This window comes from Saccopteryx leptura, chromosome 4 (assembly GCF_036850995.1).
Source record: "Saccopteryx leptura isolate mSacLep1 chromosome 4, mSacLep1_pri_phased_curated, whole genome shotgun sequence".
Lineage (NCBI taxonomy): Eukaryota > Metazoa > Chordata > Mammalia > Chiroptera > Emballonuridae > Saccopteryx > Saccopteryx leptura.
Window position 1 is genome coordinate 112,575,572 of NC_089506.1, and position 19,133 is coordinate 112,594,704.

A 19,133-nucleotide genomic window follows, 5' to 3' on the forward strand; every position below is an offset into this window, starting at 1 on the left:
TAGCCTTGAATCCTAGCTTGCACCCGGCGGGCAAGTAAAAAATACACACTGGGCTCCAAAACCCAATCACATTCAGTGCTCACAAAGCTACTGATTTATCCGAGTTTCCTAGAATCAAAGGTTTCTAGCTCACCAGCCTTATTCTCCTCAGTTCCCCATCTCCTTCCTTATCCCAGATACAAACTACACAAACTGGCATCTCACTCAGCACTCCACCATCTTGGCTGCTTCTCCTGGCCTACTCCACGTGGCCTCCTTCTGCTGCTGGCTCTACTTTCTCTGCTCTCTCATGCTAATCTCAGGAACCAAGCATCAAGTCCCGTTCTGCCCCCATTTTATAGTGTAGCTTCACAACCTTTAATCCAATATACAAAATAGGGTAGTCTCTAATACAAAGTCACTTCTCTGAGGCATGATTGGATTGTACCGCCCTACAGCAAAAAGGGTGGGAAAGGCTTAATCCCAAAACCAAGCCCCAGGTTACAACGATCTCCAACACACATTAATATCACCTGGGCGACTGCCTCCTCGTGTTATCTTTAACAAAGTGAGCATAATACATTTTATCCGCCCAACATGTATCTATTGCAAAATTATTACCATAGTAAGTTTTAGTAAATTTCCATTGCCATATAGTTATAATTTTTCTCTTGTGATGAGAATTCTTAAATCTCTTTCTTAGCAACGTTCAAATGTACAAGACAGTATTGTTAACTATAGTTACCATGCTGTGAATTACATTTCCAGAAAATAATTTTAACAAGGTGTCAAAGAGGAGTGTTAGCTCCACTGGCAAATCAATAAAGGACAATGGCCACAGTGGTTCAAAAGTAAAAACAAAATGTCCAGGCTGTCTTGGACTTTAAAGTTGTACAACTTCAGAAAAATGTTAAATTCACGTATGCCTGTTTTGGGAAAGTCAGATGCGGTGTTTTTAACTTTTTAACTTTTCACAATTGTGTCTAATCCAGATAATCTAGTGAGAACAAGTCAAAGCAGAAACAAGGGTCACAACCAGAGATTCCTGAGAGAAGTTCAAAAACTGTAAGGAAAACAAAACCAGCCCAGAGGGTACGGTGCACTCCCTGCTCCCCAGCACTAGGGGGCTCCCTCCCCTGTATGCCCCTAGGTGTAGGTCCTCAGAGGTAGCCTCAGTCCTCTGCTCTTTCACTGCCTTGCTGTCTCTGCTGGCCCTGGGTGACTACACTTACTCCCAGGATCTTTATACTCTACTATGTGGATGACTTCACATCTTTTTTCTCCAGCTGAGGTCCCTGCTCAGCCCAGACCTGCACCCCCACCTGCACACCAAGGTCTCTACTTGGCAGGGGTCCCTCAGGAGCCTCAGCTCTGCCTGCCTTCCCCTCCTCAGACCCTGCCTGGGCTCCACGTGCCTCCCCCCAGCCTGGCTGGCTCAAGGAAGAACATCATCGTTACCCAGCTGCTCACACTAGGAGGGGGCTGGTCACCCTCACTTCTGAACAACAACAAGGACAACAATAGTAGCACCTGATACTCACAGGTTCTTTTGAAAATGAAATTAAAGCAATGTAAAGACCATATAATACTACTGAGCACATAGCAGACATTCACTGAATGTTAACCCTTTGTCATCTGTTATTTATCTGGTAATGCAAAAACACTTAAAAAATCTCTAATGTTTTTAAATAATGCAATACAAACATCTAAAATACATATATAGAAGTAAATAACATTAAAAATAATAAACTTCGCCTGACCAGGCGGTGGCACAGTGGATAGAGCGTTGGACTAGGATGCGGAGGACCCAGGTTAGAGACCCCAAGGTCGCCAGCTTGAGCACAGGCTCATCTGGTTTGAGCAAAGCTCATCAGCTTGGACCCAAGGTCACTGGCTTGAGCAAGGGGTTACTCAGTCTGCTGAAGGCCCATAGTCAAGGCACATATGAGAAAGCAATCAATGAACAACTAAGGTCTCGCAAAGAAAAACTAATGATTGATGCTTCTCATCTCTCTCCGTTCCTGTCTGTCCCTATCTATCCCTCTTTCTGACTCTGTCTCTGTAAAAAAATAATTAAAAAAATATATAAACTTCTTCTCCCCCCCTCAATCTACTGTCTTATTTTGTAGTTCCTTGTGTATTCTTCCTGGAAGTTTAGGAATATAAAAGTCATTTTGAGGAGCTGGTTGGAAACGGCATAAGAGGTCAATGTAAAAACATAAAGATACGTATATGTTTTCCGTACAAATTCATGTGTGTGTGTGTGTGTGTGTGTGTGTGTGTGTGTGTGTGTGTGTGTGTGTGTGTGTGTATGAGATGCTCTATCTCTGACTCAACCACGTCTGTACCTGATTGGCTTGGAGCTCATGGTGGGAAGATGGGATAGTGATAGATACTTTTTCTGCACATTAATTTAGTTTAAAAAATGCTAAAAGCTCTTAATAGCCCCATCAAACTTTATGTCTTCTCTAGGTAATTCTTTTTTTAAATTTATTCATTTTATTTAGACAATTCATTTTAATGGGGTGACATTGGTCAACTAGAGTACACAGACTTAGAGAAAACATCTCCAGATCATTTTGACATTCGATTATGTTGTATATCCATCACCCAAAGTCAAATGTCCTCCATCACCTTCTATTTGGTTTTCTTTGTGCCACTTCCTTCCCCCCTATGCTCTCTCTCTCCTCCCTTCCCCTCTCCATGGTAACCACTACACTCTTATCCATGTCCATAAGTCTCAATTTTGTGTCCCATCTATGTATGGAATCATACAGTTTTTAGTTTTTTTCTGATTTATTTATTTCACTCAGTATAATGTTATCAAGTTCCATCCATGTTGTTGTAAATGATCCGATGTCATCATTTCTTATGGCTGAGTAGTAGTCTATGGTATATATGTACCACATCTTCTTTATTCAATCTTCTACTGGAGGGCTTTTTGGTTGTTTCCATGTCTTGGCCACCGTGAACAATGCTGCAATGAACATGAGGCTGCATGTGTCTTTTCATACCAATGATTTTGAGTTTTGGGGGTATATTTCCAGTAGAGGGATTGCTGGGTCATATGGTTGTTCTAGTGTTAATTTTTTGAGGAACTACCATACTTTCTTCCATAATGGTTGTATTACTTTATATTCCCACCAACATGTGGATGAGGGTTCCTTTTTCTCCACAGCCTCTTCAACACTTGTTATCTATCTTGTTGATAATACATAATCTAACAGGTGTGAGGTGGTATCTCATCATAGTTTTGATTTGCATTTCTCTAATAGCTAGTGAAGATGAGCATTTTTTCATATAGCTATTGGCCATTTGTATTTCTTCCTGGGAGAAGTGACCATGTCCTCTTCCCATTTTTTTATTGGATTGTTTGCTTGTTTGTTGTTGCTGAGTTCTGTGAGTTCTTTGTATATTTTGGATATTATGCCCTTCTCTGAGTTGTTGTTTGAAAATATCTCCCATTTAGTTGGTTTTCTGTTTGTATTGTTGTCAGTTTCTTTTGCTGTGGATAAGTTTCTTAGTCTGATGTAGTCCCATTCATTTATCTTTGCTTTTACTTCCCTTGCCTTTGGAGTCAAATTCATAAAATGTTCTCTATGGTCAAGGTTCATGAGTTTAGTACCCATGTTTTATTCTATGTATTTTATTGTTTCAGATTTTATATTTAGGTCATTGATCCATTTAGAATTAATTTTTGTACAAGGAGACAAACCATAGTCGAGTTTCATTCTTTTCACCAGGCTTTCCAATTTTTACAGCACCATTTATTGAAGAGTATTTCTTTTCTCCATTGTGTGTTTTTGGCTCCTTTATCAAAGATGATTTGACCATATATATGTGGTTTTATTTCTGGGCTTTCTATTCTGTTCCATTGGTTTGAGTGTCTATTTTTTCTGACAATACCATGCTGTTCTGATTATCGTGGCTCTGTAGTATAATTTGAAGTCAAGTATTGTAATGCACCCAGATTAATTTTTTTTCCTTAGGATTACTTTGGTTATTCGTGTATTTTTTTTTTTTTTTTTGCTATTTATGTATTTTTATGGTTCCATATAAACTTGATGATTTTTTGTTCCATTTCTTTCTAAATAATATTGGAATTTTGATTGGAATTGCATTAAATTTGTATATTGCTTTGTGTAATTGTAATATAGTCATTTTAACTGTATTTGTTATTCCTATCCAAAACAAGGAATATTTTTCCATTTCATTGTGTCTTTTTTGATTTCCTTTAACAATGTTTTGTAGTTTTCATTATATAGGTCCTTTACATTCTTTGTTAAGTTTATTCCTAGGTATTTTTATTTATTTTTTGTTGCAACAGTAAAAGGGATTATTTTTTTGAGTTCATTTTCTGAAGTTTCATTGTTGGCATAAACAAAAGCAATAGACTTCTGTATGTTAATTTTGTATCCTGTGACCTTACTGTATTGTTTTATTGTTTCTAATAGTTTTTCTGTGGAGTCTTTGGGGTTTTCTATGTACAGGATCATGTCATCTGCAAAAAGTGAAACCTTTACTTCTTCTTTCCCAATATGAATGCCTTTTATTTCTTTCTCTAGTCTGATTGCTCTGGCTACAACTTCCAGCACTATGTTGAATAGGAGTGTAGAGAGTGGGCAACCTTGTATTATTCCTGATTTCAGAGGAAAAGTTTTCAGTTTTTTTCCATTTAATATGATGTTAGCTGATGGTTTGTCATAAATGACCTTTATTATGTTGAGATGTTTTCCTTCTATACCCATTTTGTTGAGTGTTTTAAACATAAAATGATGTATTTTATTGAACGCTTTCTCTGCATCTATTGATAGGATCATATGGTTTTTGTTATTTGTTTTGTTGATATGGTGTATTATGTTAACTGTTTTACGTATGTTGAACCATCCTTGTGATTCCGGGATGAATATCACTTGATCATGGTAAATTATTTTTTTAATGTATTGTTGTATTTGGTATGCTAGCATTTTGTTTAAGATTTTTGCATCTGTATTCATTAAGGTATTGGTCTTGTAGTTTTCTTTTTTGTGTGTTGTCCTTACCAGGCTTTGGTATTAGGGTTATGTTGGCCTCATAAAATGTTTTTGGAAGTATTACTTCTCCAATTTTTTGGAAGACTTTGAGTAAGATAGGAACCAAATCTTTGAATGTTTGATAGAATTCACTAATATAGTCGTCTGGCCCTGGACTTTCATCAGTATATTTTTGGGGAGGTTTTTGATAGTTGTTTCTATTTCCTCCCTGTTTATGGTCTGTTTAGGCTTTTTATTTCTTCATGATTCAGTCTAGAAAGATTATATTGTTCTAGGAATTTATCCATTTCTTCTAGATTGTTAAATCTGGTGGCATATAGTTTTTCATGGTATTCTACAATAATCCTTTGTAGACCTATGATATCTGTGTAATTTCTCCTCTTTCATTTTGGATTTTGTTTATATGAGTCCATTCTCTCTTTCTGTGTAATTTCTCCTCTTTCATTTTGGATTTTGTTTATATGAGTCTTGCCAAGGGTTTGTCAATTTTGTTGATCTTTTCAAAGAAACAGCTCCTTGTTTTATTGATTCTTTCTCTAGTTTTTCTGTTATCTATTTCATTTATTTCTGTTCTAATTTTTATTATTTCCTTTCTTCTGCTGGTTTTGGGTTGCCTTTGTTCTTCTTTTTCTAGTTCCTTAAGATGTGATGTTATTTACTTGGGCTCTCTCTTGTTTGTTCATATAAGCCTGTAACGATATGAACTTCCCTCTTATTACTGCTTTTGCTGCATCCCAGAGATTCTGATTTGTCATGTTGTCATTTTTGTTTGTATATATCTTTTGATCTCTGCTTTTATTTCTTCTTTGACCCAATTGTTTTTTAGAAATATGTTGTTTAATGTCCACATTTTTGTGGGTTTGTTTACTTCTTTTTTGAAGTTGAATTTGTTTCAAAGCTTTATGGTCAGAGAATATGCTTGGTATAATTTCAATCTTTCTGAATTTGTTGATGTTAGTTTTGTGTCCCAAGACATGGTCAATTCTTGAGAACGTTCCATGTACACTGGAGAAAAATATATACTCTGACGTTTTGGGATGAAATGTTCTGTAGATGTCTATCATATTTAATTGTTCTAGTGTTTCGTTTAAGGCCAATATTTCTTTATTGATTTTCTGTTTGGATGAACGATCTAGAGATGTCAGTGGTGTATTAAGGTCTCCAAGTATGCTTGTATTTTTGTTGGTTTTTATTTTTAGGTCAGTCAGTAGATGTCTTATATACTTTGGTGCTCCTTGGTTTGGTGCATATATATTAAGAAGTGTTATGCCTTCTTGATTCAATGTCCCCTTTATCGTTATGAAATGACCATCTTTGTCTCTCATTACCTTTGTTGTCTTATAGTCTGGATTGTTAGAAATGAGTATGGCTACACCTGCTTTTCTTTGGATATTATTTGCTTGGAGAATTGTTTTCCAGCCTTTCATTTTGAGTCTGTTTTTATCCTTGTAGCTTATATGTGTTTCTTGAAGGCAGTATACAGTTGGATTTTCTTTTTTGATCCACTCTGCTACTCTGTGTCCTTTTATTGGTGAGTTCAATTCATTTACATTCAATATAATTATTGACACTTGAGGGTTTCCTATTGCCATTTTATATAATGCTTTCTGATAGCTGTTTCTTGTTTGGTTCTTCTCTTTTCTTTTTCTGTCATTTGTTTTTGTTTGGTTGTATTCCATACTTCTTTCCTGTTTCTTTTTTTAAGCCATGTGTTTCAGTAGTGGTATTTTCAGGGGTGGTTACCATTAGGTAATAAAAAGGATATATATCATATTCATTGTAGTACATTATCTCATCAGTGCTTCTGCACTCCATCCTCCTTTGTTACTGCAAATTTTTGTCTTCTCCCTTTTTTGTTTTTGTTGTCAAAGATTATTCTTGTTTTTATTGTGATCTTGTTGGAGCTTTTACTTGTGATTTTGTTTTGTTTTTGTATCTGGTTGGATAACTCCCTTTAGTATTTCCTGAAGTGGGGGTTTTCTGGTAATAAATTCCCTCATCTTCTCTATATCTGTGAATGTTTTTATTTCCCCTTCAAATTTGAAGGAAAGCTTTGATGGATATAGTATTCTTGAAGTTCCTCTCTTCCAGTCTTTAAATATTGAGGTCCACTCTCTTCTGGCTTGCCAAGTTTCTGCTGAGAATTCTGATGATAGCCTAATGGGCCTTCCTTTATATGTTGTATTCTTCTTTTCCCTGGCTACCTTGAGGATTTTTTCTTTGTCATTGGTTTGTGATAATTTCATTACGATGTGCCTTGGAGTAGGTCTGTTTGGGTTAAGGTAACTTGGTGTTCTGTTTGCTTCTTGGATTTGAGGCTCTAATTCTTTCCACAGGCTTAGGAAATTCTCATCAATTATTTGAATATGTTCTCCATTCTTTTTTAACTCTTCTCCTTCTGATATACCTAACATTCTTATATTGCTCTTATATTGCTATTTCAAACAATTCTTGTAGGGCTTTCTCACTTCTTTAAATTCGTGAGTCTCTCCTCTTCTTTCTGTAGTATCTCTAGTTGCCTGTCTTCTATGTCACTAATTCTCTCTTCTACCTGGGCTGTTCTATTAGCTAAGCCTGTCCCCTCAGTTTTCAGTTCATGTATTGAGTTTTTCATCTCTGTTTGGTTACTTTTAACAGTTTCAATTTCCTTGATAAAGTATTCTTTTTGTTCATTAAATTGTTTTTTGAGCTCACTAAATTGCCTTTAGAGCTTTCTTGTATTTCAATATTTTTAAAACTTCAATTTTGAATTTCCTGTCATTTAAGTCCAAGATTTCCAATTAATGGAAATTTTTTTCTAGAGGTTTTTCATTATCGCTCTGAGCTATGTCTCTGTCTTTTGTATCCATGATATTTTATTTATTTTTTCTTAATGGCATTTGAGAGTAATATTGTTAATAACACTAATAAGGAATAATTAAGAAAATAAAAGTTGAAAAAATACAATGAAAAAAATGAAAATTTTATAATGATTAGTGGAACAATAACTACAGAGAACAAGGAGCAGGAACTGAGGAGAGATGACAAAAGAGAGAAAGATGAAGTAAAAAACAAGCAAAATGCCACAAAGAAAAATATGAGTCCAAAATATAATAATTTAATGATAAATGACAATCAGATGAGAGCAAATATAAAACAAAAAAAAGAAGAAAAAATAAATGAGAAGAAATGAGAAGGGAGAAAAAAGAGAAAGAAAGGACAAAAAACAAAATACAAAAAAAAGAGAAAGAAAAGGAAAAAAAACAGAAGTAAAGGTTTCTGAAATGAAACCCTCACAAAAAACAAGAATGAAAAATGCAACAACTATGGATAATGTAGTTCAAAAGAAAAATAATAAAAAAAAAAAAAAAAAAGAAAAGAAGTAAAAATGACAAAACACGTTAAAAAATGTAATCTTTTTCTCGTTTTGAGCTTCTTCCTTTTTTTTTGGCAGGTGGAGCTGTACTACGAGTCTGTGGGGCTTTGGGCAGAGGTCTGCTGGTGTGTTGCTGTGGCAATGATGTAGGCTGGGTCTCAGTCCTGTTGGCAGAAGGGGCTTCTTATGGCTTTGAAATCATATGGCTCTGGCAATGGCAGTCTCAGTTTTTCAGGTGCCTCTCCGCATGTTCCTCCCACTGACCAGCCTGGAGACTTAGCAGTGGGGTCCGCCTCACCTACTGTCCTCACAGCAAGGAAATCTATGCACAGCCAGGTCCCCCTGAAAGCCCGCTCAAAGCACAGTTCTGGTCAAGGTGGTGCCAACCAGAGCAATCAGCAAGAGCAGGCCGGGCAGGGTACAGACCAAAGACCAAGTGCTTTCTGTTACCCTCAGGCAAAATTCTATTGGCCAGCAGGCATATCTAGCATGCCTCAGCCCACAGTGGTTTTAATCTCCACGGGCCTTTCCCACTTGGCTGCTTGGTAGCCTGTGACAGGCCACATGTGTGTCCAGCTCCCGTGACTCCAGCAATGCATGCAGACGATTGTAGCCGTCGTTCAGGGGCCCAGCACAGGTAGTCTCAGGCCAAGGGTCTTGGCCTGAGTGCACCCAGCACTGGAGATCGTGGAGCTCAGAATGCCCAAAGACGCTGGTGCCCACACAGGTGCCTAGCGATGATAATCTTGGGCTAAGCACTTGCCCATGTGCGTGCCCCCGCTCACTCCCAGTGCTGGTGATGCTAGGTGGAGCTGCTAGCGCAGCGCTGGTGATCTTGGAGCTGGGAATGCACAAAGATGCTGGTGCTGGCGAACACCAGCACCCTATGCTGGTAATTATAGGTGGATCCCACCGCCAGTGTGCACGCCCACTGTCTGCAATCTCAGGCAGAGCCGGTGTGTTCTTTCTCTTGTTTGGGCGCTTACCCTACCTCAGCTCCTTCCCCACTATCTCATTCTCTCCTCTTCGCCGGGCTCCAAACAAAAGTGCCCCTACCCCAGATCAGTGAGGAAAGTGAAATGCCCCGTCCTCCGTATATATGCAGCCACTTTTTCACTCAATCATACCTTTATCTGGTGTGTGTAAATTTCGGGTGCTCCTAACATTTTTTTTTCCCCCTCTGTGTTTAGTTGTTAAATTTGTTGAAATTTCAAGGGGAGATATCAGGAGTATCCCTCCACTGCCATTTTTGCTACCATTTATCTGACGTCCAGATCATTGTCTGGGTAATTCTTACTGGCCTTTTAAGGTCATTTTTCCAGAAAGCCTTCTCTGAAACCCTTTTCCCTTAGCTACTGTGCGTCTGTAATATATAGTAGTTATATTATACCATTTGTCCAAACAGCTCAGAGCTTAGTCATTCCTCACCCCTGGAACCACTGGCACTTGGGGCCAGATGATTCTTTGTTGTGGGAGGCTGCCCTGTGTGCGTGACAGGAGGTGGAGCAGCATATTCTTGGCTGCTACCCAGTAAATGACAGTAACATCACCCCAGTTGTGATAAGCAAAAATGTGCTCAGATGTTGAGAGGTGGGCAAAACACTGCTTCCCCTCTGGGTCAAGAACCACAGTATTAGCCTGAGATCCCAGGGTGAAGATTCCATCTTGTTTGTCCTCAAGAGACAGCTGAGATGAAGTTAACTGAAGGAACAAATGACAACAAGACAGTGCTATTCTCCTGATAGTAAGTCAGTTCTACTCTCTTCATAAAAGAACAAAGTATGATTTAACTTCTGATTTTAATTATTTTTTAATGGAGTTCCATGACATATCAGATGCAAATGCAACCAGAATTCCTATCCTTGGGACTTACGCGTTAAATTCAGAAAATTATGAGGCAGCATAGACATCTTTCAAAGAATTACCTTCAGAGGAAGACATGAAAAGCACTCCAAACTGTATTTCACAGCAAGACCTAAACTGAACTCTCTTTGAGAACTCCGGACGCAGCCTGGCTGGCTTTGAATCCTAGCACTGTCATTTACAGGCTATAAGTGGGCAAATTATTTTAGATCTCCACATCTCAGTTTCTTCGTCTGTAAAATGGGAATGATGCTATAGTCTACCTTAAAGGATGACTATGAAAATTAAATGAGTAAATATTTGTAAAGTGCTTGGAATACTGTTTGCCACACCTAGAAAACCTTATAAAAGTTTTAAAAAATAAAATTACTGCTTACTGGCACTTGCATTGATTTACAAGCAGAGTTTTAAAGGTAGAATTGACCATGTTTATCATGTAAGCCCAAATATCCTTCTCCTATTGGTTTTTCCAAGGTCTCAGTCCAGGTCATTGTCACTCATTATTATAAGACATACCATATTATATAATACTATATATTTTTGGTGATAAATATTCTAAAAGAGAAGATATGTAAAATATTATCAATACTCATAAAACCTAACATTATTTAATGTTATTTAACATATTCAAATTAAATATGTACCTCTGTGTAAAAAGGTAAATTATAAATACAATTTTTGTCAGCACTGTCTCCATTTCCCTCCTCCACCCCACAAACAATCATTGTCATTAATTATCCTTTTAAATTTAAAGGGCAGATGCCTGACCAGGCATGGCACAGTGGATTGAGCATAGGCCTGGGATGCTGAGGACCCAGGTTTAAAACCCTGAGGTCGCTGGCTTGAGCCCAAAGTCACTGGCTTGAGCAAGGGGTCACTGGCTCTGTTGGAACCCCCCTGTCAAGGCACTTATGAGAAAGCAATCAAGAAACAACTAAAGTGCCTCAAGTATGAGTTGTTGCTTGTGATTTCTCTCCCTTCCTGTCTTGCTCTGTCTATCCCTCTTTCTTGCTCTCTCTTTCTCTCTCTAAAAGAAATATAAATAAATTAAAGGGCAATGACAGATGCATTAATCCTAATCAATTCCATATCTCCACAAAACAAAGTGAATACCTTCATTTTACACATGCTATATTAAGTAGTGTTTAACAAAAAACTTAAGTTATGTAGATGGTTTACTCGCTAACACTATATTAGAATTCAGAGATCATCTTGAGCATCAGGCCCTATGTTAGTGATCTGAGTGAATACTGAAAATCAAAATGCTAATAGAACATATAACTTCTCTTTAAAATTCTCATTCAGGACCTTTGATTTGCTGCAATTTGCCTTAAAGTTGATAAATTGCAAGTAATTGTGACACCTTGGCTATTGCTAGATTCAGATATAGTTACAATTTTTTTATTTCATATTTTTAAGTGAAAGGAGGGCAGATAGACTCCCCCATGTACCCTGCCTGCTTTATTATCCTCAGCGCCTGGGGCCCACACTCGAACCAATTGAGCCACTGGCTATGAGAGGGGAAGAGAGAGAGAAGGGAGAGAGGGAGACAGAGAGAAGCAGATGGTCATTTCTCATGTGGGCCCTGACCGGAAATGGAACCTGGGATGCCCACATGCTGGGCCAATGCTCTACCCACTTAGCAAACCGGCCAGGGCCTAGTTACAGTTTCAATGAGCTCATCTAGGAACTTGGGTTTGCAATTAGCTTTTCATTACTGACAGGGAAAAATATTTGCAATTAGAAGTTCAATCAAAAAACATCAAAACAGAATTGTAACTGTGGTTGTTAAAATATCAGGAATGTACTACTTTGATTGGCAGTAACAGATACTTACAGAACACACACTATGTGCCAGTGCTGCCTGAGTTATTAGAGGAGTGGTGAGATGTGCTCACCATCCTGGAGGTCCACACCTTCAGCAAAGACAGCAAACCTGTCTAGTTTCTGAGACCTGAAAATGAGAGCTACACATCCACAGATTCTGGGCCAGGCATGGGTCTTCCCTACTATCAACATCCTCAGTACAATATATATTTTCAACCCAAGCAAAAAGTTAGTACTGTTCAACAATTCTCCCAGTATAAATTGGGATCTAGGACAATGTCTGTCTACACAGGTGGGAAACTCCAGAGAACCAGAGGTGAATAAACTTGTGGCTAACATTTACAGGAGAACTTCAGCTCTCCGGACCTTCATTTCTCTTGTCTTCATTTGTCTACCTGCCAGAAGCCCTATTGCTATAGCTCTCTTTATGATTCTGCGTTAGCTCAGTATTTCAAATATGTGTAAGAAATGTATAGCCCACAAAGCTTTAAAAGGAAAAGATGAGGCCAACTCTATCCTGTGTCTGTAGTGCACAAGGAAGAAAATGAGTAAGTCACAACAGTTTACCGCTCCCCAGGAGTCAATCATTACAGACCCTGGGAGTGGGTGAGTCTCTGATTAACTGCTCATCAATCTCAGTCTTAAAAATGCTGTCATTCCCCTTCATTTGGAGGCCGTTCTTCTGCTTGCTTTCCACTATTTGCAAGGAGAGAAAACTGTGTCTTGGCAGAAATCATAATGAAGGGAATAAATACCCCACACCTTCTCCTTCTAGCCCAGCTACCTCCATCTCTTTCTCTGAACTCTGCTCATTTCCTTTGACCCATCCCACGTGACTACTCCTTTGGTTTGTTTTACCCACCGCTCCTAGGCCTGGAGAATCTCAGCTTGCATGCATCCAGCCAAGTGTTTTCCTTCATAATATTTTTGAAGACATAGCTGTCATAAGAATTCTTCCAGTTATAACAACCTCCTGCCACTCCAACCATGTTTACACAAGATGGGCCCTCCCTTATCAAGATCGCTGTGGTCCCTGGCATAGCCACACTTCTACATGGTTACTCAGCAGTGTCTTTGGGGTGGGTACGTCTGTAAAAATCCTGCTATGGGTCCCAGACTCCAAAGGAGAAGGCTTCCTCGTTTATCCAGCTGCCACTAGTATTATTAATTAGAACCTTATATCTCTAAATGACTTCACATTCATTTTACTGTCTCTTCTCCATAATAAGCCTAAAAGGAATTCTTTTAAAAAGAGTAGACTTTGATGGAAAAATCCAGAACTTAGCCACAGCCTTTCAGATGACATGCTGTGGTGCCTAGATAAGGATTTATCACCCATGTGTTTGAGATTCAAAGGTTGGCCCACTCAGTCATATACATCATTCTATGAACAGATCTACACAATCAGAGACAATGTTTGCCTCTGAAATCCTGATTTGAAAATATGAAATAGAGTTTTTATTCTTGGTTTACAATGTAACCCTTTATTTACACTTTAGAAATAAAATTTTTAGAAATCTATGACTAAGCTACTTGAGTAAGTTTAGAAAGATTGTAGGATACAAGGAAAATATGCAAAACTTTTTATATAGTAGTGATGAACAACTGGAAATTATAGTGATAAAAGCAATACTATTTAAAATACAAAATATGAAATTCTTAACTACTTTCAAATATATTATCCATATGCTGAAAACAAAAAGATAGGGTTAAAAAAAATCAAAGGAGACCTAAGTAAATATATAGATATTTACTGTGTATATGAACCAGAAGGCTTAATATTATTAGAATACCAATTTTCTTCAAACTGATTTATCAATTCAATAAAATCCAAATCAATACTCCAGTAGGATTTAATATATATATATATATATATATATATATATATATATATATATATATATATTTTGACAGCTGTTTCCAAAACATATATGGAAAGGCAGAGGAACTAGAATAGCTAAAACAATCCTGGGAAAAATAAAACAAAGTTGGAGGACTCACAACTCACACTGTTGAATTCTCAGACATACAAAAAGCTAAGTAATCAAGTATCATGTTGATGAAAGCAAAGAACATAGGTAAATGGGACAGAATAGAGAGTCTAGAAATAGATTTATAGACAGATATATGGTCAACTGACTTATAATACAGGAGTAAGGACAATTCAGTAAACAAAGTATAATCTTTCCAAAATGGTGCTCAATCAATGAGATCTTGATATGCATAAAGTAAATCTTGACTTATTCCTGTACCTTAGGAAAAAATGGACCATTGACTTAAATATAAAACATAAAACTGAAATTTCTAGAAGAAAACAAAGGAGAAAATAATTATGACCTTATGTTTGGCAAAGATTTCTTAGATATTAAATTAAAAATGTGAAAAAAGTTGATAAATTGGACATAAGAAAAATTAAAAACTTCTGTGAAAGACATTGTTAAGAGATTGAAAAGGCAAACTATGGACTGGCAGAAAACAATTATAAAACATATCTGACAAGTAATTTACATCTAGAATATATAAAGAACCCTTAAAACTCAATATAAAGAAACAAACATCCAAATTTTAAAAATGAGCAGAACAGCTGAACACATTGAAAAGAACATATTAAGGTCAATTTGGCCCATAATGAGCTTTGTGGCCTTGAACAATGACTCATCTCCTATAACTAATACTTATCTCTAACCCTGACTTCTCCAGGGCTTTTAATAGGAAACTTCAAATTCCTATAGAAACATACAACTTCTCATGCAGCATTTAATTGTTGGGAGCTATGGATTACATTGGCATCTTTTACTATTACCCAAATTATAATTGTTACTTATTTGTTCATGTCATCATTTCTTCAACTAGATTTCTTCAACTAGATTATAAATTCTTTGAGGGGAGGCAATTATTCATATATGCATCTTGGTCTTCTTCTAGCACCTGTCACCTAGCAAAGGCTTAATTAAATATTGCAGGTTGCCAATATAATTACGTGAGCTCACATATTCCAGTTTTCTGATATAATCACTTGACTTTGCAAAAAATGTAAGCAAATTTGACATACTCCTGGAGATTTTCAGGGCTTTCCTTGACCATCCCTGCTGCCTCTTCCCACCAACCCACCCTCAATCCCAATCCCTAGCTCTAGACTCAGCCTGTTTTACTTTTTTCATAGCATTAAAACACTTTCCGAAATAATCTCTTCTCCCTCTCTTTCTCTTTTTACTCACTCTCTTTCCCCTTGCAATCTGTTTTCTGAAGCCTCCTACTAACCATTTAAGCTCCATGAAACCAGGACTGATCACGATCACTGTAGTATGTACTTAGAACTTGGACCCAGGGCTGACACACAGTAGGCATCCAATAAATACTGGCTGAACCATTGAATCCACCCCTCAATATAGTGATGCCTTTTGAAGACAACTGAAAGAAACAAAAATACTTCACATGATTTACCTGTAGAGAGGTTCTACAAGGTCCTTTTCAAGAAAATCATGGTCATTCTTAACAGCCAAAATGTTGATGGGAAATTGGGAGTCTGAAAGATATAAAGAGAGAGACAAAGGGACTTATGTGCCTTGCTTTATCCGAACAGACACACATCTTCAGGTCAACATGTTTTTGTACACACAAATAATCTTAATAGCAGTTACACTTATTAATAGGGAGTATGCTGGTACTATTTCATATAGCAAGAAGTTTTATTTTTATTACAAAAAAAATGCTCTCAATGTACAAAAAAGGAATGAAATGTGAGAATAACCAAGTGTTTAACGTTGGACAAGACTGAATACTAATTGCCTGCATTTCTATAGCTCATCTTTACCAAGACATTTGCCTATATGAAGAAGAGCTTTCACACTTTCCCCATTCACCTAAGGCTTCTCACTTTTTTACCCTACCAGTTCATGAAATATTTAGTTTAGCAGGTGTTCTCTGTTGTTGATGTTGTTCCTTCAGTAAAGAAATTTTCAAATATACTGAAAGCTCAATAGCCCCCAATTTTTCTTTTGTAGCAAAATCTTGAATCACTAGAGTATAAGCAACATACTCAAATGACTGATTTTATCCAAAGAGAAATAGAAATTCCACCATCACAACTTTTCTCCAGTCTGTTTATGCCAGCTTTGGAGGTCAAGGGCAAATGTCAAGACACAGTGTTAATTTGAGGTACCTCACTGAGAGGTAAAAATCTGGAGCCCATTGTAATAGAGGCCATGATCAAATCTCACAGACAATGTCAGCTCATTATTGCCACCTGTCATTCTTTCTCTTCTTATTTTGTAATCTGCACTGCTTCCACCTTACCAATTATAATATAGCTAAGGGTTTTTAAATCTTAATGCGAGTTAGGAAACAGAAACAATTCCTCTTCTGGTGAAGAAAATAATGTCAGTGAATTCTAGGAGCCAGAATGAGGAGTGCCTTGTTTCGCTAGGGAGGGAGTGTGTGTCATAGTGATGAGGGACAGACACCAGGCCAGAAGGCTGCCCTGGCTTTCTGTCCTGGCCCTGCCACTACGCTCTGGGTGTAGAACTGGGGGCAAGGCACTTCCCCGGCTCGTTTCTTCATCTGTAAAATGGGGGTGATGATAATTATAATGTGAATATAATTCACAGTGTTGTGAATATGAAAGTGCTTTGAACAGTACCTGGCATATTAGAAGTTCAGCATAGTATTAGCTATTTATCCTTATGACATTTATTCAATGAATATGGCTTAAACACAATCTGACAGACACCTTTTAAGCATGGGGTGCCTTTACTTCTTAGCCATCGATGGTCACTTCACGTTTAAATCATGTAGTATTTTTAGTTTACAAAGAGAATTTGCATGTTATAGTAGAAAATATACCGTGATTTAAATTCTGACTCTTATATCTTAAACCCTGAAAAAGTCATTTAGCCTTTTTTGGACACTTTCATAATCGGTGAATTGTGAACAGTGGGTGGGAGTGAGGGTTGCTTAGACCAAAATGACATGACCCTTCCTGACCTAAAAGGTTCACAAGTCTACGAAGACTTTCCTCAGAGGTTCTAGACTTCAGAGCACACACAGAGATATACTCTCCCTTATCTTCACAGATAGCATGAGAATTAGAGTAACTGACTTTTTTGTTTTGTTTTTTAAAACACTTAAACAGAGCTTTTAGGTGACTGAATAATAGTCACTGTGAGAACAGGTTTATTTCATCGATTCTTTCTACCCTCCATACATTTAATGCAGTCAGGGAGGGGACTCGATGTTGTTTTCTACCGTTGCCATGAGCACCTTTAGGGATCAGCGTGCTCAGATCACCTTGAGTATGATCTGCTCACTGTTGGGGTCCTAAGGACTACCTAAGAAGTGGAAGCCTTTGTTGTAATTAAGGGATAAGTCTAAGTGAGTATGTTTATTAACCGTCAATTAAAACATCAGTGAAAGGAAGTATACTGGCAATGAAAGGACCTTATTTCAAATCCCACCCTCACAAAATCACATCTGAACACAATTATACATAGAATTGTTTGTAGAGAGTAAGCAGAACTGAAGATGAGTCTCAAGACAAGTAGTTGTGTTATTTCTAGAAAATTTATCAACTAATTGACTGCACTCTCAAGAAAACGGAGTAGTGGAGAAAAAAAAGGCAAAGAATGGAGAAGAAAGTGTGGAAGACCTGCCGGCAGCAGAACATGGCGGGGGGGGGGGGGGGGGGGGGTCGGCCCGCACACAGAGCTGGGGCAGGGAGGGCACGGTGGAAGGGAGTCCGGCCTGCACACAGAGCTGGGGCAGGGAGGGTGCGGAGGAAGGGAGTCGGGCCTGCACACAGAGCTGGGGCAGAGAGGGCACAGTGGAAGGGAGTCGGGCCTGCACACAGAGCTGGGGCAGAGAGGGTGCGGAGGAAGGGAGTCCGGCCTGCACACAGAGCTGGGGCAGGGAGGGCGCGGTGGAAGGGAGTCCGGCCTGCACACAGAGCTGGGGCAGAGGGCGCGGTGGAAGGGAGTCGGGCCTGCACACAGAGCTGGGGCAGAGAGGGTGCAGAGGAAGGGAGTCGGGCCTGCACACAGAGCTGGGGCAGGGAGGGCGCGGTGGAAGGGAGTCCGGCCTGCACACAGAGCTGGGGCAGAGGGCGCGGTGGAAGGGAGTCGGGCCTGCACACAGAGCTGGGGCAGGGAGGGGGCGGTGGAAGGGAGTCGGGCCTGCACACAGAGCTGTGGCAGGGAGGGGGCGGTGGAAGGGAGTCGGGCCTGCACACAGAGCTGGGGCAGGGAGGGCCCGGTGGGAAGGGAGTCGGGCCTGCACACAGAGCTGGGGCAGGGAGGGCCCGGTGGGAAGGGAGTCGGGCCTGCACACAGAGCTGGGGCAGGGAGGGCACGATGGAAGGGAGTCGAGTGGGCCTGCACACAGAGCTGGGGCAGGGAGGGCCCGGTGGGAAGGGAGTCGGGCCTGCACACAGAGCTGGGGCAGGGAGGGCAGGTGGAAGGGAGTCGGGCCTGCACACAGAGCTGGGGCAGGGAGGGCTCAGTGGAAGGAGTCCGGCCTGCACACAGAGCTGGGGCAGGGAGGGCTCAGTGGAAGGAGTCCGGCCTGCACACAGAGCTGGGGCAGGGAGGGCTCAGTGGAAGGAGTCCGGCCTGCACACAGAGCTGGGGCAGGGAGGGCTCAGTGGAAAGGAGTCAGGCCTGCACACAGAGCTGGGGCAGGGAGGGCGCGGTGGGAAGAGCACCGGCTGGGGAGGCCATACTCATTTCTCAACCGGCATCAGTGTGAGTCCTAGTCATTGCAAAGCCAGGGGAAAGAGATAGGGGGAAAATAAAAAAGGTAAGAATGAACTTAGAGGTCAAACACGGCACAGCATAAATGCAACTTATTCTCTTTATAAGGAGTAAAGGGAAGGCCAACCTACCCTCGTATAACTGAGCATACTGCGGGAACCCAGCAGCACGGAGCCAGTCACATGCTTCCTTTGCCTCAATTTCTGAAAAATACAAGAAGAGGAAACTGTGAGTCCAAAGGCCATACACTAAGCACTCTACCTTCTTAACCACGGAGAAAACGGTGAGCACTGTTCAAGTTATCAGAAAGTGACATTGTTCTCAGGTTAAGTG

General features: G+C 39.4%; 1 protein-coding gene across 8 annotated transcripts in view; it reads right to left on the reverse strand.

Moving 5' to 3' along the window:
• STARD13 (StAR related lipid transfer domain containing 13) overlaps nucleotides 1-19,133 on the reverse strand; it is a 238,602-nt gene that overhangs the window by 48,216 nt on the left and 171,253 nt on the right. For all 8 annotated transcript variants that reach the window (XM_066381012.1, XM_066381017.1, XM_066381014.1 and 5 more), the window contains 2 exons: nucleotides 18,932-19,003; nucleotides 15,502-15,583 (listed from right to left, as the gene is read on the reverse strand). In XM_066381012.1, the coding sequence (XP_066237109.1) occupies nucleotides 15,502-15,583; nucleotides 18,932-19,003 (154 nt within the window). The remainder of the gene's footprint in view (nucleotides 1-15,501; nucleotides 15,584-18,931; nucleotides 19,004-19,133) is intronic.